This window comes from Chelonoidis abingdonii, chromosome 2 (genome assembly GCF_003597395.2).
Source record: "Chelonoidis abingdonii isolate Lonesome George chromosome 2, CheloAbing_2.0, whole genome shotgun sequence".
Lineage (NCBI taxonomy): Eukaryota > Metazoa > Chordata > Testudines > Testudinidae > Chelonoidis > Chelonoidis abingdonii.
In genome coordinates, this window is record NC_133770.1 from 93073152 (window position 1) to 93097751 (window position 24600).

General features: G+C 38.7%; 1 protein-coding gene across 4 annotated transcripts in view; it reads right to left on the bottom strand.

Moving 5' to 3' along the window:
* Positions 1 to 185: 185 nt before the first annotated feature.
* NT5C3A (5'-nucleotidase, cytosolic IIIA) overlaps positions 186 to 24600 on the bottom strand; it is a 46865-nt gene continuing 22450 nt past the window's right edge. Inside the window, exons 1-10 of one of the 4 annotated variants that reach the window (XM_075062585.1) lie at positions 22782 to 23038; positions 22270 to 22376; positions 11284 to 11382; positions 10720 to 10789; positions 9685 to 9731; positions 9090 to 9175; positions 8520 to 8609; positions 4925 to 5087; positions 4275 to 4475; positions 186 to 3314 (exon numbers count right to left, since the gene is read on the bottom strand). In XM_075062585.1, the coding sequence (XP_074918686.1) occupies positions 3213 to 3314; positions 4275 to 4475; positions 4925 to 5087; positions 8520 to 8609; positions 9090 to 9175; positions 9685 to 9731; positions 10720 to 10789; positions 11284 to 11382; positions 22270 to 22376; positions 22782 to 22932 (1116 nt within the window). In that variant the 5' untranslated portion in view covers positions 22933 to 23038 and the 3' untranslated portion in view covers positions 186 to 3212. Of the gene's footprint in view, positions 3315 to 4274; positions 4476 to 4924; positions 5088 to 8519; positions 8610 to 9089; positions 9176 to 9684; positions 9732 to 10719; positions 10790 to 11283; positions 11383 to 16774; positions 16838 to 22269; positions 22377 to 22781; positions 23039 to 24600 lie in introns of those variants that run through there. The other 3 variants (XM_032778859.2, XM_032778851.2, XM_032778836.2) reach the window with 3 other exon arrangements.

Here is a 24600-nt window from a genome sequence, read left to right on the forward strand (position 1 = left end):
CTTTTCATTGCTTCTGAGGGGGAAGCATGTGTCAGTATTGTAGCTTAAATGAATTATTAAAGTTCTGTACTAATATGTCTAGTAAGGAATCTATTTGCCAAAAAACATTTTCTGAATCTTTTTAGTTTTCTGTATCATTACAGACATATTTGCTGACAGGTATTTTGAAATAAATTACTAAAATATTTGAAGCGAGTGTGACTATATTGTGTTATTTTGACAAATAAAATATGCAGTGTTTTGTAGAATTTGAAAATAGTGTGCAGAATTTTTAGTTTTTGCTGTAGAATTCTCCCAAGAGTAAGTGATCATAGAAGGAAAGTGTCAATTTATTATTAACATGCAGCCCTCCTTATGGAAATATTTTTGAATCCCTCATTTAGTATGTACTCAAGGAAAGAATGGTTACTTACCTTACAATAAGTGTGTTTTATTGCAAGGGTGCAGAACATTCAACAATTTGTGGGCTCTTGTACCTCTCCGAAAAGTAGGTCAAGCTTCTGCCATGCATTTTAACATCTTGGAGCCCCTTAAATACATCGACTGGAGAAGATGGTGAGGGGTTCAGTGCCTCAGCAGGGGATGAGGAAATTGCAAGTGAGATGAGTTGTTCTCCCTTGCCTGTCTGATCTTTGTCTCTAGTATCTGAGGCTGCTTTAGTTGACCTGCTTGGGAAGATCTATATTGCTTCTTGGGAGAAGGGGAGTTAGTCCTGGCAGAGGGGCAGTAGCTAGTGGCTTGCAGATATGGTATTGCATATCTTAACCAGCAGCGTTTAAAGGGTGATAAGCACGTGGATATAGATTGGTGGGACACAATGGAGGACACGAGGTGGCCTGTTCTCAAAAAATCCTTGCCGTCTCCTTTTGAGAGCAGTTCATGTTTCTCAGTGTGATCCTAATGGAGGGGAGATGAGTCCATACTGCACTTCAACAAGGATGATGAAAAAGAGTACACCTCCTCCAATGGTGGGGCTACTCTTTCAGGCATGCTGGGATGCTCTAATGTCCACTCTAGTAGGGAAATGAGTCAGTACTGAGGTCTCTGTACTACTGAGCCCATAGAAATCGCTCCACACTGTACATGCGCTGTGCCAATAAACAAGATATTCAAAAGAAAGGGTGGTCCACAAGTTTAGTGGGTACCAGAGGCGCATGTTTAACAGGTACCAAAAGGATCTAAGTCTGGCCAAGGGCTACCCTTTGCCTGTTGAGTCAGAGCCAGGGTGACTCTTGTGTTTGGATTTCATAGGCATGACAAGGGTAACCAATATCTGAACCTGACTGTGGAGCCGTGCTCCTTCGTACACCTCTCAGGGGTCATCAATGCCAGAATGGAAGTGAACATCTAGGATCTCTTGGTTGACAGCATGGGTGCTTGGGGTAGATTTTTGAGTTACTGGGGCACACTGGAAAGAGTGATGTGATAACTGAGGCCTACCTGCATCCTTTTGCTGTCTGAAGGCTTGTAAGAGAAAGTTTTAGGCAAGCCGCTCTAGCTTTTTGTTTGATTAGAGAAAGCATATTGAACATTGCTCGGGAATATCAATGCCCAGCTGTGAGCAGGCACTGAAGCGTTACACAAGAAGCAGGTTTTTAACCCTGGAGGTTTTGCTTCTATCCTACCGCTGGATCCCTTGTACTTGTCCTTGTCTAGCCTCTAAGCAAAATATCTTATTATTTGACACAAAAGAATTTAAAGACTGCAACTCACTCCTGAACTAATTAACATTACTAACACTAACAGTCCCTAGAGATGCAGCAGTGGTAAGAGAACAGAGCCTGCTTTAGATCTGCTTTACTCCTGGGTGCAGACAGATGCAAGGACATCTCAGGAGTGGCCTCACTGACACTGCTGGCCAAAACAATCCAATCCTATATGCATGGGGCACATGCACATGAGAAGTGGAATCTGTATGGCCATTCACTTCAAGAACCACCCTCACTTTGTGGGTGAGGAAAAACACTGACTGCCAACTCACTTACTGTTGGGTTTGAATATATGCAGCAACAGTATATAACTTACTGGGCTTACGTAGCAGCCAGTTTGACAATAGGTGAACAGCATGGTTAATCCTGTGAAAGGAGGATTTACATAATGAACTGTAATGGCACCATTAATTAAACTAAAACTTAGATTCACAAGAGATGATTAATAGGATAAAACAAGGTATATATGTACACTATTTGTCACTGTAGAGGTATTTAGAATCACTGTTTAATATGGGATGTTGTTTACTATGTATAGAGCAGTATAAAGAATGAAGCCCTGAAAGTGGGTTGATGTGCTAGTTTATAAAATTATCCTCACAGTACTGAGAAGTTTTCTTTGACTCAAGTGCAGTACTGATTACACTAGAAAAGCAAGCTACCTGTGTAATTCTCCCACTGCACAGCTGAAGGGTAAATAAATGTTAAAAGGTAACCAAAAGAGCAAACTGTATTTTACAACCTTCCATGGGAGATTTTTTTTGGTAGTTATTCTCTAAAGTTGCTGCACAAAACACCCAAAGCCAATCACGTATAGACTTTACAGGTGACTAACATTTAACTTCCAACTGTTACTGATAAGGCAGTGCTCCTTAGTTAAGAGTAAACTTTAGCAATTTTTTTAAATCAGTGATTTGATGTAAAGTGATACTAGAGTCCATATACAGTAACATTTTGTCTGAAGCACAATATCTTTATGTTGTATCATTTTCACTGGGGGGGGGGGGGGGGAATTATGAAAACTTGTACTGTGAAACATTAAAATAACCACTGCCCTCAAGTGCAACTATGATTCTTGAAAATAGCTGTCTGCGTGAGAGAACTCAGGACTGTACAAAACGCAACACAGACCCCTGCACATTACCTAATCACAGAATCTTTACATCTTAAATGTTACAAAATAACTCCAGTTTCTAAAACACCCCTCTCATATGCATGATTAAAAGAACAAATTGTAATGTCCTCTAAGCAGTAAAGTTAATCACATCTGTTAAAACAGAGCAGAGGTGAGACAGTGAGGGGTGGCATAAGAACAGTAAAGCTTCCAGTTGACAATGGATGCTGTATATTACTTTTAGATACCAAAATGATCAAAATTTTTAAAATTAAGAATTACAAGAGTTCAGAAAACAATATGAATAATAAACATCTCTAAGACACCACAAATGTGCTCTTCTGTCCAGTTGTCCCATTAGGAGAAGTAGAGTGACTTGAGGATGCAATTTACAGGATTTTCTGTAGGATGGAATTGGCCACATCCAAAGATTCATCTTTTACCAAAACAATATCATAAGAGTCCATGTATTTTTCCAGAAGCTCTTCCACCTATTTATCAGCATGAAGGGGGAGGAAGGAAGAAAGAACACCCAGTTAACAGGTTTTAATGTAGAAAAAAGATATAATTTTATAATGGTGGCTGACAAGTTTTTCTTCTAATTATCAAGGTGAAATATGCATATCCACTGCTACTGAGTGTTTGAGTTCTATATAGTTTGTGGAAGTGAGACTAAAAGCAAGTTAAAATTCAAACCACTTTATTTAAAAGTACGTATAATAGGCGTTCAAGTATATATGGTGTGTTTTCCCCCCAGTACACATTTATGGCAGGCTACTCAAGACTTCATGCATAATGATGTCGTCAATGAGTAACAAACCAGGTTGAAACTTGTCTCAGCTCCATGAAAGGAAGAGGCTGTGGAATTTGGGAATGGACTTCTATTGTGTAATTAGTGGATGAGAAGAAAATACAGGCAGTATTTTACACCCCATGAATGTGGTTTATATTTCAACTTGAAATGCATCTTCATTTTAGAAGTGCCTTTTAGTTTTGCAGTCAAAGTCTTGGTCTCATCCAAAGTAGGAGAAACTAAAAGCAAGAAACTATTGCAACTTTGGAAAGACACAGATGTAGGACTGAAGGAAAAAGGGACAGGGTTTAAACAAAGAGAGAATCACCACCTATAAAGATGATTGATTACTTTATAGCCTTTCCCCAGCCCCAGAATTTCATATCCCAGCAAGACAGCTGCTCCAGAAGTTCCAGTAAAGATAATACTAAAGGATGGGGGAAAGTTAAGCTTGTGCTTTAACAAGTCATTGGTCGGAGGTGAGGAAACCCTTTGAGTGTTAACTCTTTGGAATACATTTGAACTGTAGAAGATACTAAAGAGGTAACTTTAATAGGTACTTAAAGCTTTATAGAATGTCTTTATTTTGCTAATCCACAGTATGTGTGATTAGAAGGAAATATCCTAGCCCAAATGGACCAACATGTAAACTACTTACTTTATCATTTAGATAGCCAATCTTAAGAATGTGTTCAACATTTGCTACTCCATCTGCCATAGTTAAGTCTCCCTGTGAATCTCCAAGCAATATGATGTTGCTGTTGTCTTTTAACTGTTTGAAGTACTCTGTGTTCTTCAAAGCACCATCATGTTTGTTATAAACATGAATCAATTCTCCTTTAAATCCCTTTAACACACCCTATTAAACAAATGCTAAAAGTTATTTCTAATGTTATGAGAACAGATTAAATTTCAGAGTGACATTTGTATATTTTATCTCGGGGAAATATTTATTCTTTTAATGCTCTTAGGTTTTATGCAAGACTCATTACTATCAGAGAGCAGAAGCATTGCTAAGCGGCTAGACTGCATATCGGTGATCTGTCATGAGCAAAAAGGTAGGACATCGTTGTGCTGCCCCAGGAACAGCCCACAAGTAAGCTAGCAACCACCTTGGTGATGTTATCTTCTATTTGCTTTGTGCCTAGGATACAGTGCGCCTTCTCCAAATGGCAGGGCAACTGGCTGCATCTTCTGCATTAACATGCTCATTTAGAGTGTGGTGTTATGCTGTATTATATGGGTAATACATACTTTATCCCTCTAACTACCCCCTTCAGCTCCAGAAATGTAGTATTTCAGACTTACGTTCTCATCAAAATCCATGAAATTGGAAACTACTTTGACATTAGAATGGTAGACGCCAGCCTGATGGATGACTTCTTCTAGAATGTCTCCAATCCCAGCAGAAAATATGAACACAGGAATATTATGTTCATTGAGCTTATCAAAGAAGTTCTCATACCCTTCCCTGCAGAACAGGATGTAAATACAAGATAAAACAGAGAAAAAAAATTCCCAAAACATGAAAGGTAAATTTTCAAAGGACTTCATGGGGAAAAAAGTGAATTTTCCATAGGCATTTCACTGTATTTATGTTTTCACAGGTGTTTTTTTTTTTTTTTTAAGGCCAGAATGGACCATTATGATCATCTAGAATGACCTCCTACATAACACACATCATAGAAGTTCACAATGTAATTCTTGCATTGAGCTGTAACTTCTGATTTAACGAGAATATCTTTTAGATAGATAGCCAATCTTGACTTAAAGATTTCAGGTGAGGGAGAATCTACCACATCTCTAGGTAAATTGTTCCAATTATTAATTTATTACGGCTGTCAAATTATTAAAAAAAAATCAAGAGATTAAAAATATAGTCGCAATTAATTGCAGTTTTAACTGCTCTGTTAATAATAGAATACCATTTAATTAAATATTTTTGGATGTTGGAGGGCAAGTAGGGGTGTGTGTGTGTTGGGGGAAGGACAGTGTGTTGGGGGAGTGACTGTGTGTGTGTTCAGCATGGTGTCTCTTTAAGCACTGCACTCACTAGCGTGAACACTTGCTCAGACAGCAGCATCTGCTGGCAGCTCCTACTCCTAACCCAGAGGCAGCAGTACAGACAAGCTCCCTGTCCCCCAACCCCAGTTCAGTGGAGACTAGGTACATGGGCTAGGGGATGGGGACCAGGGCCGTCCTTACCCATATGCAAAGTACACAGCTGCGTAGGGCATCAAATTTCCTGGTGCCCTGCGCAGCTGCATGCTGCTCCAGCCCCTGCTCCGCCCCTGCCCCAGCCCCACCTCTTCCCGCTCATGCTCTGCCCCCACTCCCATGAGCTCTGCAGCATGGTTGGGCGTGCACTCACCGGCGGCAGGAAGTGCAGACCCGGCCGTAGCCGTGCTGCCAGTGGGTGCTGGGGGTTGGTTCCCCACTGTCCCCCAAGCCAGCCCTGACCCCCCCCTGCCCAGGAGGCCTTGGGACAGCCCCTCTTCCCTCATGGGGGGGAGGGGCTGAATAGGGCCCCAGAATAGCTAGGGATGGCCCTGATGGGGACACCCCAATATCACCCTCCACCCCACATGCACAGGAGACAGGAAGCTCCTGGTCCCAAGCAGCTTGGCCAGGGGTGGCTCCAAGCCAGGGGTGGGGGGAGTGTAGGAGCAGCAACAGCTGCAGACAGCAGAGCAACGGTGGGAAGAGGTGCCCTCCCCCCTAAGTGTGGCATCCTGCATGGTGGTCCAGCCCACCCTGCTCATGAGCCAGCAGCAGACAGGCTCCCCTTGTTCCCAGCTCAGTAGTGACCAGGATCATGAGTGGGACATGATGGGAGGGGGACATCTCAACATCAGCCCCCTCTCCCGCTCTGCACAGGAGATAAGAGTCAGGCTCCTGGTCTATAGCCATTTGACCAGAGGTGGGGGAGGAGAACAGAAGAGGCTGGAGCAGCAGTGGAGCAGGGTAGTGGGTGGAGAGGCACCTCCCTGAGCATGGCACCCTGGTGTGGGATCAATGCTCATTACAAATAAATGCATTAATTTATTTTAAATTAATTGCATGCTTTATCAACTGCGATTAATTGACAGCACTGTTAATTGCCCTTACTTGGAATACCGTGCAAACTCTTTTTTTTAAGTCTGAATTAATCTAGTTTCATCTTTCCACCTTTGGATCTTGTTATGACAAAAGGGCTCTCTAACTATCAGAAATCTTCTCTCTAGGTACGCACGATTAAGTCACCTCTTAACCTTCTCTTTGTTAAGCTAAATAGGTTGAGCCTCTTTAGGCTCTCCCTGTAAGGGCTTGGCTACACTTGCGAGTTACAGCGCAAGAAAGGAGCCCTGGGCACACTAGCTCACTCCCATCCACACTGGCAAGGCATGTAGAGCACTCTGACTCTGCAGCTACAGCACTGCTGGTGCTCCACCTTGGCAAGTGGAATAATGTTTGCTGCGCCCCTGCTGGAGCGCCATGGCACCAGTGTGAACGAGGTGTTGCATTACCACACTCTGACCTCTGGAAACGTCCCATAATCCCCTTAAGTCAAGTGGCCACTCTTGTCATTGTTTTGAGCTCGCTGTAGAAATGCGGATATGCCCTTTCAAAGCTCCGTTTCTGACAGCTGGCTGCTTATCTCCTCCGGTGTTGCAAGAGCTGCTAATGTGGCCACGCCAGTGAGCTTCCAGCTGAGAGTGTAAACACTCGGCAGTGTTTTCGCTGCTGTGCTCTTCGAAGGCTGGTTTAACTGCCAGCCCTCTACAACTGCAAGTGTAGCCATGCCCTAAGACAGGTTTTCCAGCCTTTGAATCATTCCTGTAGCTTTTTCTGAACCCTTTCCAATTTGTCAACATCTTTTTAAAAGTGACATCAGAAGTGGACACAATATTCCACCAATGGTTCAAATAATGCTGTATATCACTTCCCTGCTTCTATTCTATATGCTCCTGCTTGTACAGCCAAGTATAGTATGTTATAGTTTATGTCCAAATTCTGAAAGTGTTTTGTGATGATGCAGATTCATGCAGCTGAAACTCGTTTATACACGTGCACAGATGCTGCAGTGCATTTCCCTTTAAAAGACAGGGCTTAATATAATGCTTTGTGGTTAAAAAAATGTTTTTTTTCTTATCTGATGCAACAATAAAAAACTGTGAAGAAAACTATCCAGTATCATAAGCAAGAATAAATAAATCCAGACAAATTAAATTCTTGCATCCTAAGGCTGAATTTAAAAAACAAACAAACAAACAAAAAAACAAACAACAAACCCACACATTCCAAACTTACAGCCAGCTCTCTCAAAAGTCTCTTTGGAAAAGCTGATAGAAAAGCACAGAATATAGAAAAAACACTGGAAAAAAAATAGTAAGCACACTAGGGGCAAGGATGCTGGTTATTAAAACTTGTCTCTCTTCTTAGGGGCAGAATAATATTCCACTATTATTTCAAAAATATAGACATTCCTAAATTGTCTTGTTGCTACCTTTTGTTAGTATTTCACATACAAATGGAAGGAGATTTTCAAGGGCATAAAGTCAAGTGCCTAAATCCCTGTGGTATTTTTGACAACCTTTCCTGTACATATCTCTGTGAGGCAGAAAGTTCATAGGAATAACAACTATGTAAGATATCATGTCAAAAGTTATCTGACCAGTAGAATATTCGTAGTTTCAAACATCTCAAGTGTTCATTCTAATACACCTATCATGTTAATGTATTTTTCAGATGCAAAATAGACATAAAAGTTATGTAATATTCACATCCAATTTCTTCTGAAACTATTATGTATCTACAGTTTTCAACACAAATGGTTTCCTGATATATGAGCAGTAAGCATAATGGCAATAGTGTAGAGTCCATGGAAACACTTTAAACTGATCTGACACTCAAAGAATCTTACTTGAGCATAACATCAGATTCCCTCACGATTTCTGCAAATTTATCCTTTTGTAAACCTTGTTCAACAAGTAAAGTATGTGATTTATTGTACCTAGGAATAAAAAAAGAAAAAAGTCAAACTTCCATTGCCTTAAGGATTGTAAGGTTCGCATTTAAGTCTTTGAATTTCATTTGCCTCTAGAAGCATTCTACATTTAATTCTTTGTAAGCTTTTTAAGATGATCTACTAATGCGAGAAACTCTAAAAATACCCTATGACAAAGTAATGATTAAATATGTATCCAGCCAAAACATGGGGAAATGATATTTAGTTTTTCAAATTAAAATTAGTAAATTTGTTCACTAATGTATCATTGAATTTTGAGGAGGAACACGTTTACATTGTTCAGAATGCCACAACTGAGCAGCGTCAGCAACAGCAAAAATTGGGTTTGTGCAACACTCCCTAAAGAGAGATGAATTAAATTAACTGAATTAGCAATAGGTTAACTTTAGCCCATATAGTTTAGAAAGACTTTAAAAAAGTTAAATCTTACTTCATTGTGAAAACTGTAAAAAAATAAACCCTTACCATTCAACTATGTAAGGATATTTTTCTTCAATGGTAAGATCAGGGTCAATTTCAATAGCATAATATGTTTCTTTCAGCTGCAATAACTGAAAAGAAAACCAGAACTTAAGATCTTTCAATTATAAAAAAAGCATTTAGCATAATCACTTATGTCTAACCTCCATGCTTTGATCTAAATAATCAACTCAATTTATCTGTGATTTTTATATTTACATTATTAGCTGTTTGTAATGGAATCTGAAATGCTATTGTATTTTTGTATGCTTATGTACCGAGGAGTGCAAGAAGTTAGTTTATATACATAACAAAGATGAAAATAAGTACACTGTACATTTTGTGAAACTAGATTATTTCTGGTTTTGATAGGAATATACATATGCTTACATTATGCAGGGTTAACAATCTGAGGGCTTGGCTGGTAAACTCCTGACTCCACTGAAGTCAATGAACAAACTCCATTGAATTACAGTGGGGCCAGAATTTCACTCTTTGTTTCTTACAGTGCAGTATAAATCAGATCACACTAGAACTAAAATATAATGTGAAATGAATCACTCTGTACCAGTGACCAATGGCTAATGCATTTTCTGGTTACCTTTTTCCGACATTCTTCTGTGATGAGCTTACAGTTATCAATGATATCTGAAAAGATTATTAAAAAAAAAAGTCACGAGAAGTTTTATCTAAAGGACTGAATTTCTCTCAAACTTTTTATTTTCTATGCCTTGTATAATGCTGAAGAGCAATGTTGGAGCATGTGCTACTGTACCACAAGTTTGCTCACAACTGTTCATACCAGAGCCCACTAGAATGCATACTTGTCTTTCAAGAGTTTGAAAAATAATTAGAAAGGAAGAAAAACAAAAAACAAACACAAAATAAAATACTGATGTCCCTTATTCTAAGTTTTTAAATTGAAAAGTTTCTCAACATATTATTGTAGCCTGACAACTTTAGCAGCTCGATTTCATTAAGACACATTACCTCATTTCCTCTGCTTTAAGAGTAGGGTAAAGTGTAAATTTCCAAGAGCTACAGGGGGGTTTAACCATGTGACTCTTGCTAATGTCATTGTTATAATCCTAGGTAACTCTAAAAATGCATAACACCACATACACAACCCTGTAACCAATAAAGTCTTCTTCAGCAACTCTAAATTATTAATGCAAAGATAACCCTACTGGAGTTGTACACTGTAACTTCAAGTCTGAGTAACTGAGATTTGATCTCTTACGATAGGCTGAAACACTGATTGAGAATTGTTTTAAAGTGGAAAGCAACTAAGAGTCTAAAAACTCATTTATTAGACTGTACAGCTCAAATCAATCAAGTGCATGTGAAGTCTTCATATAGTAGGAGAAAAAAAATGGAGATATACTCATCTCCTAGAATGAAAGGGACCTTGAAAGGTCATTGAGTCCAGCCCCCTGCCTTCACTAGCAGGACCAAGTACTGATTTTGCCCCAGATTCTTAAGGGACCCCCTAAAGGACTGAACTCACAACCCTGGGTTTAGCAGGCCAATGCTCAAACCACTGAGCTATCCCTCCCCCCAAGAAAACAAGAAAGAAAAACTACATGCAGTAGTTAAAAAAAACCAAACACACACACTTCATATAAAAAATACTCACTGTGACATGTTGGACATCTTTTTCCATTGTAAGAAAATCTACTTAATGTCATATCAAAATCTGTAATGATCTATTAAAAAAAAAAGTTGAAAAACAGATGCACAGTAAAGTTAAATGCCTAGAATCTGAATGATCATTACTGATAGCTGTAAAGACAATAGTTATCACAAGTCTCCTTATAAATACCTGAAATACCTTAGTGTGACTATAGAGAATTAGAACAACAATTATGATAAATAATCACAATAATATAATATCATATTATAATTAGAGTAACTCCTTAAAAATAATATGCTTTTGCATCTTGTCCTGAAGTTATCCTTTTAGTATCCAGAGTTTGGACATCTCCTGACTTGGCTACCTTACGTCACTCACTATTTAATGACATTAATGGAAAATAATGAAGTTCTACATTTGAATTTCGGAAGTTTACTGAGTTAGCTCAACAGATCTCCCAACTTTGAAAACTTATTGAAACTTGGCTCCAGTCATACACACATTTCCGCTTTCTGGCCTAGAACAAACAGCATGATTGTTTGTTCACATCTTTATCCAATTTTTCACCTGAAGTTTGGCAGCTCCACCTTTGATGAGTCCACAGATGATTTCTTCTACTCTTCCTGGGTCCTTGATATGGACAGTCTTCTTCTGAAATTCTGGCATCTATAAGAAACAGAACAGAGAAGGAAATAAATTATAAACTAAAATATAGACATTTAATTGTTAAACATTAAAGGGCAGGTACTACATATAAAGAGTTCTGCATAACATTGTGTAGGATAATGAAGAAGTTTAAAAAAAAAAAAAAAAAAAGCCCAAAAGCCCTGGGACTGCTAGTGGTCCCCAAAAAGTGCATACAATCTCTGTTCATTCTTGTCAACGCTGCTTCCTAAATGATTTCTCCTTTCCTCTCCTCAATTAGTCACTCCTCGCTTTCCACCATCACCCTATGTATCAACTGGAAAGTAAGGGGTTCTAAAGAAGAAGAGAAACAATAAATGCTGCTGCTGCAGCACCACCTAGTGGCTGCAGTAAGGCATCAAGTAGAAAAAGTTGGGTTTAAGAGTGCTTCATGTGTCGTTGTGTGCCCTTAAGACTGATGGTTTTATCATGGCTTTTAGTTGTTCCTAAGATGTTCAGTTCACTTATAAAGACTGACCTCAGAATCCACCTCATAACTGTGAGGGCTGTGCACAAAACATTACTTGTTCTCCCAAGGCGTGCCCACAATAACCCATACAGGGCATTCTATGACACATTTCAGTACTGCTGGAATTGATGTAAATTCAAGGAAACAAAACTCAAGATGGTACTGTTAAGAGACAGCACAGAAGTTCTGCACATTAACTTTTCAAAAATTGGAAGGACTGAGCAGTCTTACTGGCAGAGTTGTCAACTTACTCAGTTTTGGAGGAGAGGAAGAGAGCTCAGAAGAACTTGACTTTTGGGAGACGAAAAATACAGTAAAAGTTAATTCATTTACAAGTTTTCATGAGTCAGTACAATGCTCCAACTGTATGGGTTGCACACACTACTGGGGAACATTTATATTCAAATCCAAATCTAGTTTCAACTGATAACCCCTTTAGGACATTTGCAGGTTGTCTCCACTGCCAGTGATAATTTAGGTTAGTGTCTAAAGCACCAATCAAGTTGTGGTAGTCAGTCATTCCAACCAGGTGACCCAAAATGCTCCATATATATTTTGTTATGATTCTAAAGTTAGTAGCAGAAGCTGAGGCACTGCTTACACTGGTGCTCTTACCCTGTGAATTCACTGTTCACTGCCCAGCATCATTCCTACTATGCCAAATCCTTTTTCTTGCAAAGTCCCTATGCACCATTTATCACCTGCACCTTCTGTAACCACCATGGGGACTATGAGATGTTACTAGCCATGAGTTAATGTTTTCATTCACTGTTCAAACACAGCCTGCATCAGTTCATGCTTGGCACATTATCTTTGCCACATAAAAGCTAGAAAAATGTTTTTTAAAAAGAGCATAGATTCTCAAATAATTGATGGGGCTACCAGAGAAATTCTTATTTGATGACTGATGAACATCAATCTAATCATGCAACACTGATCTTTCTTCCTGTTCTTGACACTTATTTCTCTCATACTGTACCCTCATGTATTTAACAGACTCTGAGGGCTCATCGATAAGTCACTGTGGAAAAAAAGCCCCCCAAAAACCAAAAAAACTAACCTTCTTAACAGATCTTTTGTCATTTTCACCATGATGAAATGCTATTTTGTTCTGGGGGGATAAATCCTGCAAATGCTGACAATGTAACTGACAATTAAGATGGCTCTTAGATTTGTATTTAGACAGACTGAAAGCATTATCCTCTACTGCCAACCTTCAAAAAAAATCACAAAAAAAAAATCACAAGACACTGGCATATATTGTCCCCAAACCGCACTGTTTCCAATTTGCTTTGTGCTTACACCCCGTCTAGACTACGCGCCGTATCGGCACGTTAAAATCGATTGCTCGGGGATCGATATATCGCGTCTGATCTGGACGGGATATATCGATCCCAGAGCGCGCTTAGATCGATTCCGGAACTCCACCAAAACAAATGGAGTTCCGGAATCGACATGGCGAGCCGCGCACATCGATCCCGCGCGGTGAAGACGGGTAAGTAAAATCGATTGATATTCGATACTACGCTATGCACGTAGCTGAATTGCGTAAATCTAAAATACCGAATTTTTTCCGCAGCTAGTGTAGAGCGTCCAGTGTCTGCTTAGGTCCAAAGACTTTAAATACAGATGGAGCCTAAATAGCGTATAGGAAGGTTACTCACTGCTGCCATGCCTCTAGCTTTCCCTCCAGGACACAGCAGCACGACGACCATGATCTACAGTCAAACTGTTAAGATCAACCACACATTTGCTCCAATACCCTCAGGAACAGACAACACCTACAAGCTTATCAAGCATTGTCTAAACCTTCCTACCTCACACTGTGAATAAAAAAACAGATTGACAGAGCCAAAATACAGTCCAGACAGTCACCTACTACAGGACAGGCCCACAAAGAAAATGCAGAACACACTAGCCATTACCTCCCACGCCCCCAACTTAAACCTCTCCCAGCGCATCAAGATACTAAACACCTATCCTTGAAAGCTGATTCCTCACTCGACCACATGTTGTGGAGAGCAGATCCACTCCTCACTACAGACAGCCCCACCTGAAGCAAATACTACCAGCACCACACACACTAGACAAAAACACTAACCCAGAGAACCTTCTGCAACAAATCTGATGCCATCCTCTGTCCACTATCTATTCAAGTGACAACCAATAGGACCTAATCACATCAGCCATGCCATCAGGGGCTCACTTCAACATCACATCTACAAGTATATATGCCATGCAAGCCCCTCTGCCATGACAAATGGCAAAACCGGACAGCCCTCTAACAAAGAAAAGAAATGGACACAGATCTGTCATCAAAGGAAGCCATAAAATACAAAAACCTGTAAGAAAACACTTCAGCCTCTCGGTTACGTGGTACAGACTTAAAGGTGGCAATATTGCAACAGAAAAGCTTCAAAAACAGACTCCAGTGAGAAACTGCTGAACTTGAATTGATATGCAAATTAGACACCATCAACTCAGGTTTGAATAGAGACTGGGAATGGCTGAGCCATTACACACATTGAATTTATTTCCCCATGTTAAGTATCCTCACACCTTGTCAAAGTGTCTGAAATGGACTATCTTGATTATCACTTCATAAGTTTTTTTTTTCTCCTGCTGATTATAGCTCACCTTAATTAATTAGCCTCTTGAGTGGGTAGGACAACCCCCACCTTTTCATGTTTCTGTATATCTATCTATCTTCTTGCTATATGTTCTATTCTATGCATCCGATGAAGTGGGCTGTAGCCCGCGAAAGCTTACGCGCAAATAAATGTGTTAGTCTCTAAGGTGCCACAAGCATTCCTGTTCTTTTTGCGGATACAGACTAACACGGCTGCTACTCTGAAACTCTTCTTATTTTAGGATTGAAGAGCTCTCATTCTTTCCTTCTGCAATCATTTTTCTGCCTCTCTTGGGCCGCTCTCCCAATCTCCATTTGTAATTTATTTTCATTCTTCTGCTGCATGTCCCACAGTTCTCTCCTACCCATATTTTTCCTCCCTTTCCTCTCACTTGCTCTCTCAATCTTTCTTCAGGATCCACATTCCCTGGGCTCTCTCAGTTTTCAAATCATATAGCTGAGAGGGCAGATTAATTTCAGTTTCACTGGAAACAATGAAGAGATGGTCATCACTGTTACTAGAGGCAGATCACCTGCAAAGACTATAGGGAAGTTGTATTCACCTTAACCGAGGTCAGTCACTTTTAATGGAACTGAAAGCAAACAGGAAATGTCAGCCATTTTGAATAGAGCACTGCTGCCAGAAATCAAAAGATCTGGAGAAACTTTGGGGGAAAAAATGCCCACCTAAAATTGAGACTTGCAATAACATCATAGTACGTTGTCTGAGATTAACAGCAGTGTACGAAACAAATTACAATTTTTTCCCCCATGGTTGAAGGCGCTTCTCAGAAGTTAATAAAAATTTCAAATACATACTGAAGTCAACTCTGCTATGTGTGTAGGACTGTATAGTGAGAGCAAATTACAGGTAAAATATTTCAATACTGGTTGAGAACTGGTAGAACTCTGCACTGCCATTCAGGCGACAAAAATCCATTTCCAGTTGCTCATGCTACAGGTTGGTTCCAGGTGGGAATACTGCCAAGACAGAATGCTCAGATTCTTTTGTAGGATGTTACAACTGTCTTGTTTTGCTCACAAATGATCACTATGGCTCACGAAGTTAGTTTTCGTGAGCCATAACAGTGGGGAATGTCACTGTTAACACACACATACACACCCACCTCATTCTCAATTCAGATTGATTTTTTATGTCGTTTCAGTGTCATATGCTGTTACCTTCGTGAGCACTACATAACCAAGAAAACTGTCTAGACTTGACTGCAATCCAGATACATTTGTTTTGTACCATCACCCACAACACTTAAAATTCTGTTGAGTAGTAAGTAAGGTGCCATTTTTATACAGTCACATTTCAGACGAGAACCACTCTTTATGCGGTGGTGCAGGCTAACCCAGCATCTGGACCTCTCTTGTCCCTTTTAAAGGAATGGATATTCACAGTGTTAGATAATCTGAAAGTTAAATTAGGAAAAAATAAAGGATGGAGAATCATTAAAGTTGTGAGTAGAACACAGTAAACTCTTCATAAAAAATGCCTGTCAAATCTGTTGGTTAATCAGGAATCCTCTCACGAGTCCTTTGAGAGTCACACCAGAGTTGCATGTATAATTCAGATATAGAAAAGTATTCACAAGAACTATTGTCAATACATCAGGTGAACTAGAGTCATATGGTATGAAACAGAAACCATTGCAATTCTCAACTTTTTCTGAAGCATTTTATAGAACACATTAAAATTCATTTTGCAGTTTGTGGATTGCTGATAGACAAATCTGGAATAAATGGGTATTTTTATGCCTGAGCAAGAGAATTCCTACAGTATTCGAAAGAAACGAGTTCCTCAGCCTTGATCTGTGGTTCTTTCACTCCAGGAATCTGAAAGTTTACTCATCTCTGAATCCTTCCATTTCAATTACATAAAATGGATGTGCGTGTTTAGAAGGGGGGGGGAATGCAAAAATGATATAATTGTCCTACGCAAGTAGTATTTCAGACATTATTAGGCTGGCTTAGTTACCAAGAAGAGAGGGAATGATATCGGAGAGAGGTACATTTAAACTTCTTTTTAATTCCCAGAAATTTCTCTGGGCATAATTTGAATATCTTGACACTGATATTGCTTTGCTTTGGACTAAACCAATTTCTTTTTTGGTTTCTGAAAATACTTTAAAATGCTATGTTTATTTTTTCTGCCAAAAAGACTGTTCTAAAAGAAGAAAATGTGATTGTTTCAGTGCATGACATTTTCAGCAAGCATTTCTGAACATAAAGAAAGCATCATGCCTCATCTATGTTGCAAAGTGGCTTACCTCACTCACTGGTACTAATTGATGCTGAGAACTTGTGCTGTTCCTTTAGTTCCAATATAGCTTCTACATGAGAATCAAGGAAGAAAGGCAGATTCAGTACTCAATATTTCAGAACAAAAGTGCCACTTCCAAAGAGAGGACAACTCACATTAGTTAATAAAATCCAAATCCTGTAATGTAGATATTTTCACATGCAGACGCAGGCCTGCATCATGGGTACAATCTGTGTCCTTCAATAGACTGGAAGTTTCTGTCAGGCAGTGTTATGTTAGATCTTTAAATAGTTGAAACCAACGTCTCTACTTATGAAAAAGCAGTGAACTAATCACATACATAATAAGTGATAATTTAATTACAAATAAGAATACAACAAGCTATTAAATTTTGACTAATATATGTTGACCATGGAATTACTTTAGTTTTGTGTGTCCTTTTAGTACATTTTAAGTGCACTACTTTTTTATAAGCGATCACTAGCTTCCTATTAGGTACTATAGAGAAAAGTATGTATGACTAATACTTCAGTACCTCCCCCTCATGCTCCCGACTATGGAGCTTATTGTTTTTTGCTGCATTTGTGATCACGTTTTTCATAGCCGGAGTAGATAAGAGGATCCAAGTTGGGAGGAATTCAGAAGACAGACAGAAATGAACTAACATAGGAGTGCAAGGTAAAGCCCATAAAAAAGTCACGTGAACACAGAAATTCTGAATTAACTGTAACCACTTAGGAACGCTCTAGGAGTTAGCTTAATATATACAGGCCCATCAAAAAGTCTGACGTTGGTTGGTTGGAAAAATAAGGTGTACCAAGAAACAGAGAACACTGATGGGCAATTCTATAATTGATGGTACATCACCATCTTCAATCCTGCGTTCAGTTTTTGTCACCTTGTCTAAATAGAAAGCCTAGAAAACAATGAAGATCGTAAGAAACCGGGGACATCAAAAGGATTAGAAATATATGAAGTTTAAAGTAAGTTTTACGGAAGTAGTCAGCTGGGCACTCCTATTAAACACTTATAATAAAGATGTGAATGAAGATCCACAGCCCTAGAACATTCTAAAGAGGATATGCAGAAGTTACTACAGTAGCCCATCAAGATACAGTTATCTTTGCGTGTAAAAGAAGGTGATGGTGTTGAAAGGCAATTCTGACATTGCTGAGATAGATTGTGTGTCAGCCTACGTGTTGATGAATGAGCTCTAATTGACAGTGCAGATTCAGAAAACCTTCAGCCCTATAGAGCCATGGTAGAAGACAACTTGTATAAAGAAGATATGGAGACAAGTTCTGAGAATAAGGGTAACAACTTGCAGGACCATTCAGTACTTGAGATCTGTATCTCACACATGGGTATGTAGTGAGAGAATTATTTAATGAGAGAGCTTTAAGTTTATTTAATGTTTAATTTATGGAGCATGATGCTCCTGATCTTCTGTTTGTTTGTTTTTACATAATGTCCCAGGTATTTATATATATTATTCCTGGTTTTTTCATCATTACTATTGTATATAAATAACATACATTACCCTGGTAGAGAGGGGTAGAGAGAGAGAAACTAAAATTAGATCTGATCACAAAGTTCATACTAAATTTGAAGGACAAAACGCTGGTTCCATTGAAGCCAATGAGACCAAGTGTAGGCTTAAAAATAGACTCCAATCTGCCTGAAAAGCAACAAATAGAAACAGTGCTTCTAGTGACAGCTGTTTGTTACATTATAAAATCTAATTAAAAAACTGGCAGCAGTTAATTCAAGATTTAGGGAAAGAGAGAAAGAGGGAGAGTGTGTGTGTGTTTGTTATGAAGTTCTTAAAAATACAGGGAAATCTAGAGGGCTGATCCAGGAGATGAGTGATAAAATTCATTGTAAGTAGTGCCAACCTGACAATATTAGTGATGTGTTCATCCATCTAGGCTGTTTGACTGTTATAGTAGGGAGAATGTTAAATTTGACTAGTTTTGATTTATTGGGAATTTATATTCCCAGATATTGATCCTGTTTGGGCCTACATAAAAGGGTAAAAAAAATCATTAGGGTACAATCCTCTGCACAAGTGCCTCTGGCTTATTTAGGTTTTGCTTGTAACTGGGAGTGATCCAATTTTATCAAAAATTGGTTCAAATCTACTAGTTTGGGAATCGAATACACAGGATAAGTAAATATCCCGGTAAATCATCCTCCACGCATGATTGTCAGTTTCCTTCACCAATTCCTTTTTCTGCTTTAAAAATACAACACTCTATTATAATTATCGGAACAACAGAGTCAGACACATCCCTATTTTGTGTCCTGAGAAAACAAAAAGTGGTGGTAGTTTTCCACTAAGAAACGTAAATATCTGTGGGACTGTGCAATTTCCTGATTTTGACATTGTCCTTCTAGGCCACATTTAGTTAAGGCCTCAAACACAATAGACTGTTATACTTGGTATATACTAATATTATACTTGGTTAAAGACCTTTTCTGCACCACTGGCAATCATAAAAAGGATTTTGATTTTGCTGAAGTGTTGTATAAAATCAAGACATTTCTCCTGGCAGTAAATGTTGCTATGGCCTTACAACTTGTGGGAATAATGCATCTGGGTAATAGACTAGTATTTTAGCATCTGTTTTAAATGAGACTTGCAATTACAATTCATACTTTTGAAACGAATATGCAGCACCTCTCTGGCTGAACCTAAAGCACTGAGAGTGGCCTGGGCAGAGAAGGTAAGAAATTGTTTCCCCACCAACCCACTTCTCTAGGGAGCACCGAGGCATGTCTTTCAGAATCTCCGAAGTGTTCAAAGAGTACCTGCAAGAGACTTATCCTTCTCTTCCCTCTAAATGAAGCTACATCTTTTTGGTGGAAGGAGAAGGAGCAGGGTTTGCTGCATTGGTCCATATTTTGGGGGAGGGTTACTGACAGACACTGAAGCTAAGAGCAGCAGGTATCTGAGGGGAATGTATGAATTTTAAGGGGGAAGAGCGGATGAAAATTCCACAGCAGATCTCCCTCAATCTTTTGCTGGAGTTTTGGGATGAGCATAGACCAAGATCTTGTTACTGGATAGGTCACTCAGAGACAACACTGGTGGTCAGTTTACCTTTTGAAGGCTATCTTCACGAGGTAGGCTACACCTAGCTGTTTAAAAAACTAAATGAAAGATTTAGACAAAGTGAATCTTAACAACTGCAATGTCAATGACAGATATATAATCCCCAGGGGGGAATTCAGTGTCCGCAACATTAAGGAACTCCACTTTGGATAATTAATTAAATATATTAAAGCATTATCAATGTGCGTTGTGTGCACATGTTCTCACTGAGGCCTAGCTAAACAAACTATTTGAACTTTACAGACCATATACTTTTTGTGTGTTAAGAGAGTTAGGTTGGGGGACAGAGTGTGGAGAGAGTGAAAAGCGTCAATTTCTTTTAAGCCCTACAACTCAAAAACAGCTTTTCAGATTTATTTCAGGCTTTCCAAACAAATCCCATTTGGCCATTGACTAACCAGGGGATATTTCAGACTGAAGGAGGTTTTTCTAAAAATGTTATTATCTGTAAGTGAGAGAAGCTCAAAATCTGACTTAAAATGGAAAATTACTTTCAGTATTAATTGTATGGAGACATAGAAGTGACTCCACAATTAGATCTAGGTGAACATCCTGAACAAGATTAGTCATAAACTCAGATTTTCATTATCAGCTAGTCCAAGATTCCTAATCAGGGTTATAAAAACCACTGTTCTGGAGATAGCTTGAATGAGGCCATGGAAAAACGGGCAGTGTATTTTTAAACTGATAGCCTTGTAACCCTATACTACTTGGTATATATAAAGTTCTTGCTTGTTTTGCCAAGACTAATCTGTTATGAATGTTTCTCATAAAGAAGAGCTGTTAGAACCCTCCCTCCTCTCTCAGATGGTATAATGATAAAAATAGAAGACAACTGGAGAATTGTACACAAGTTGTTTTATGGAGTAAGGTCTATTTCTATGTGGGCAGTACTCTTTGTCCAGAGCCTTAGAAATTAGCTGTTTTCTTACTAAAATTTGTTGAGAGATGCAAGCTGGTATGCATTCGCTTTGTAAACCTATAATAAAACTAAGGCAACCATATGGCCACCAAAAATGTTAAGATCTTGGACAAGAATTAAATCAGGTAAGCAGATAAGAATTAGTTGTTTTACTGTGTATTCATGTTACTAATCTCATGAATTTTAACTGCTGTCATATTTGTTTTCAGAATTGTGTGATACAATTTAAGCCTCAACAAAACTAAGCAACCTTCCAGATTCTAAATCCATTAACAGCAACTTTTAATTCAGAGGAAAAAAGAAAATCTACTTTGATTCTTTCTGAACAAGGAAGCTGAAAATGAATTCAACAGAGTTGTGATGACAAAAAGTTAACTGCAAATTTCATTTTTATGCTGTGGTGGTGACTTCCAGTAACATTTTAAAAGCCAAAAGCAGCTCTCACAGAGCTCAACTTGCAAAAGCAAACTAGTACTTTAAAAATTACTATGTGATGAGATTTATTCAGGGAATTAAAAATATCCTTGGGACTCACTATCATATACTCTTATGTATCAGTACCAAAAAGACAGAGAAAGGTCCAGTGACAGTTTTAAAACTCGATATTTTGGAAACCATGGTTAATGCCACCTAAAAGTTGGGAATCTCATTTTCCTGATGATCTACAGTAATTGTTTCATGAAATCTGAAGTAAAACCCCCACACTACTTTGATTACTTTCATCTAGTTTCTCCCAACCTCCTTTTCACATTTGATATGATTGCAGGGACATTATTTTGAAATGTGCTAAAGCAAGAAAACAGTGCTGTATCTGTTAACTTAAGATTGCAACTTTCAGAAGGCATAAAGCCTCAGTTTCTAACTTCTAAAGTTTGAAAGTTACTAGCTGCAAAAAGCCAAATTGGAATTGAAGTGTGTATGGTGAAAACAAGAGAGTGTAGTTAAAATATATATGTATGATTTTGAAGTAAGATACCTCACATACTATGGCAAGTAACGTTTTGGTGACTAGTAAGCTTTACTAAGCCATAGTCTTAGACTGCTGATCAAAAAGGAAAAAAAAGTTGATCTTTGCAATGATAACAGTCAGACAGCAAAGCACTGATTATGCTAATTTGTTTATAGCATATTTTTGCAACAGTACTAGAATCCTAAAAAGGGTAACATAATGAGAGTGGGAGAAGTTTTTATTTAAGACCCAAGCATCCTAAGTATTGGAATATGTACTTTAATAAAAAATAGAAGAAATAAAGAAAACGGAAATTTGAATTTCCAAGAAATTAGTCAAAAGTGTTTCCTCCCATTTCAGAATTTCATTTAGAAGACTGATTTGCTACAAAATTCAGTGCTTACTGCTGCACTGGACTCTGACTTGGACATTTTTGGAAGAAATGCATGTTTTAAGAGGTTATTCTTGGACAATTGACTGACAGCACTTTTTCTCATGCTTTTAAAAAGAGAGTACCTGTGCGTTGAGCTTAGGGCACTCTTGATTCTTCTGTCCTTGATTTTGTCCTACTGCAACAGCATAGGTGGTAAGCAACGTCCAGAGATGCAGGGCTTGCATACAGGCTGCCAACAAAAACCAAGTAAACCTCTTAAAGAAATGGTCTGCTATGTTATCTGATTTTTTGGGGGGGAAATATTTTTTTTTTTTTGCTGAATATACATAAAGGCAAGGACACTCACAGTGGATATTTAGACCAATCTGAAATTACCCATATTTTAAGTGATACCAATGCACATTTTACATATTCCTCTCCACATAAGAGGTTAATCTACTAAATAACTAGATCAACCATTTTTTATTCCCTTAATGCTATTTTGAAGTCTACACTATCAGGCATTGATTTTTTAGAGAATGTATTAAGCTGTTAGAATAAGCATGCATAAGTAACACACAATTGATAATACTCGCTTACAAAATGCAGGCAGAAGACAGTGCCATTTCTGTTTACATGAATTGCACACACTTACCGGAGGGGTTTGCCGGAGCAGCTGAAGGAGTGAAAGAAAATTCTTCTTGCTTGGGAAACACTAATATAGCAGCACAAGGTGCAGTTGAGGGCGTTTCCAAATACAGCCTGACTAATCCCTGTGCAAAAACCCAGGGTCCTGTGACGCACATCAGCAATGCACAGCACTTTGTTATGCTCAGCGATACAGCTTACAGACGATCAGCTGGTGCACCAACAACAGAACCTTTGACCTTCACTGAATGAACAGCTTTGATGGATGCAGCAGGCAAATTTGGATTTCTGTAACAGAGGAAGGCACTTCTTGTTTTGCAAAGCAAAAGCCTATTTCTTTGGTATATTTCCAACCTTTTCCCTACCAAATCTTTTAAAACTGCCTTAGGACATCAGTGAATTCCTTACATCTCATTAAGACACGGTGTATGCAACTTATTTAGTAGAAGAAACAAATGACAGGACATTATTTACAGAGCCATTACTCATCTATGCAATAATGAAACAGGAAATCCAGGAGGATTGTTTGCTAGTATTTGGGAGGCAGACAGCCTCAATTAAACGTGCTTTAGCAATTTTGTCATTAGGAGCATTGCCAAACTGGATGAAGAAATAAGTAATTGTGTGGGGTTGGGGAGGGAAATGGGATTGAAAGAAAATTATTGTCTTATTGTAAAGCAGTGGTTTTCAATCTTTTTTCATTTGCAGACCCCTAACAAATTTCAAATGAAGGTGTGGACCCCTTTGGAAATCTTAGAGTATGGGGAGCACAGGTGGAAAACCACTATTGTAAAGGATAAAGATTTTTTTCCTGGCCTCATTTCCAGACTCTTTAGAAAAATAAATGTCATGTGAATTCAATGCTCATGAAAGGTTCCAATGTGACAGCACAAGTGCAAGCTTGTCTATTGCCCCTGCATATCCTTAGGTTTTTGGTGGCTCTTTCAGACCTTCAGAACTTGTCCCAAAGACATCAGTGCAGTTGATGGTACAGCCATGGGCTCTACAAATGCTAGGTTAGAAGGTGCTGCAACTGTTACAATGGAAGAGAACAGCAGCAGCCAGGCAAGTTGCAAAAATAAAATTCTGGAGTGTCACCTATTGCCAAGTTTCATTTAGAGTAAGTCATTATTTTCTTCATTTTTAAAAATATTGATGTACATTTTTCAAATAGTAGAGTGGATCAGTGTATGTTGTAAGATAGCATTCCAATCTCAGGTTGATATGCACACGTTCTGGTCAGTGAATGTCTAACTCAGTGGTTCTCAACCTATTTACCATTGTGGGACGCATCCAATACTACCTGTATAGCTCTGAGGATGTTACATGGGCTGCAGTTGTGTGCTGATTGGGTCGCAGGTTGAGAACCACTGTTCTAACTAACCCAAAGGGACTACCTGCAGGATAGGCAATGGTTCATTCTTTGTGTCCCCCCCCCCCCCCCCCGCCTCTGAGACTACTAACAAGGACCCTAAGTGGTTATGTGGACATTCTATCCGCTAGGAACTGAATAAAACCAATACTTATTTCTCATAGGTTACTGTTCTTTTACACAAGCAGGAAATTTGTTCCATGACACATTCAAAATATAATGCATCCCCTCCAAAGGCTACACATTATGATTTAGAAAGTTAATTTACAAACATTTACAGCTTCTGTAGGGTCCATTAACATTGTGAGAGTGTTAGCATTCTTTTGGCTTATAAATTGTCTATAAGAATGTGTTTCAACTGAAACATGGTATACATAGTATTTTGACCGAGTCACAATTATTTAATATAAAGACAGACAACTCTGCAGCCCATAATGGAGCCAAGGATTTATAT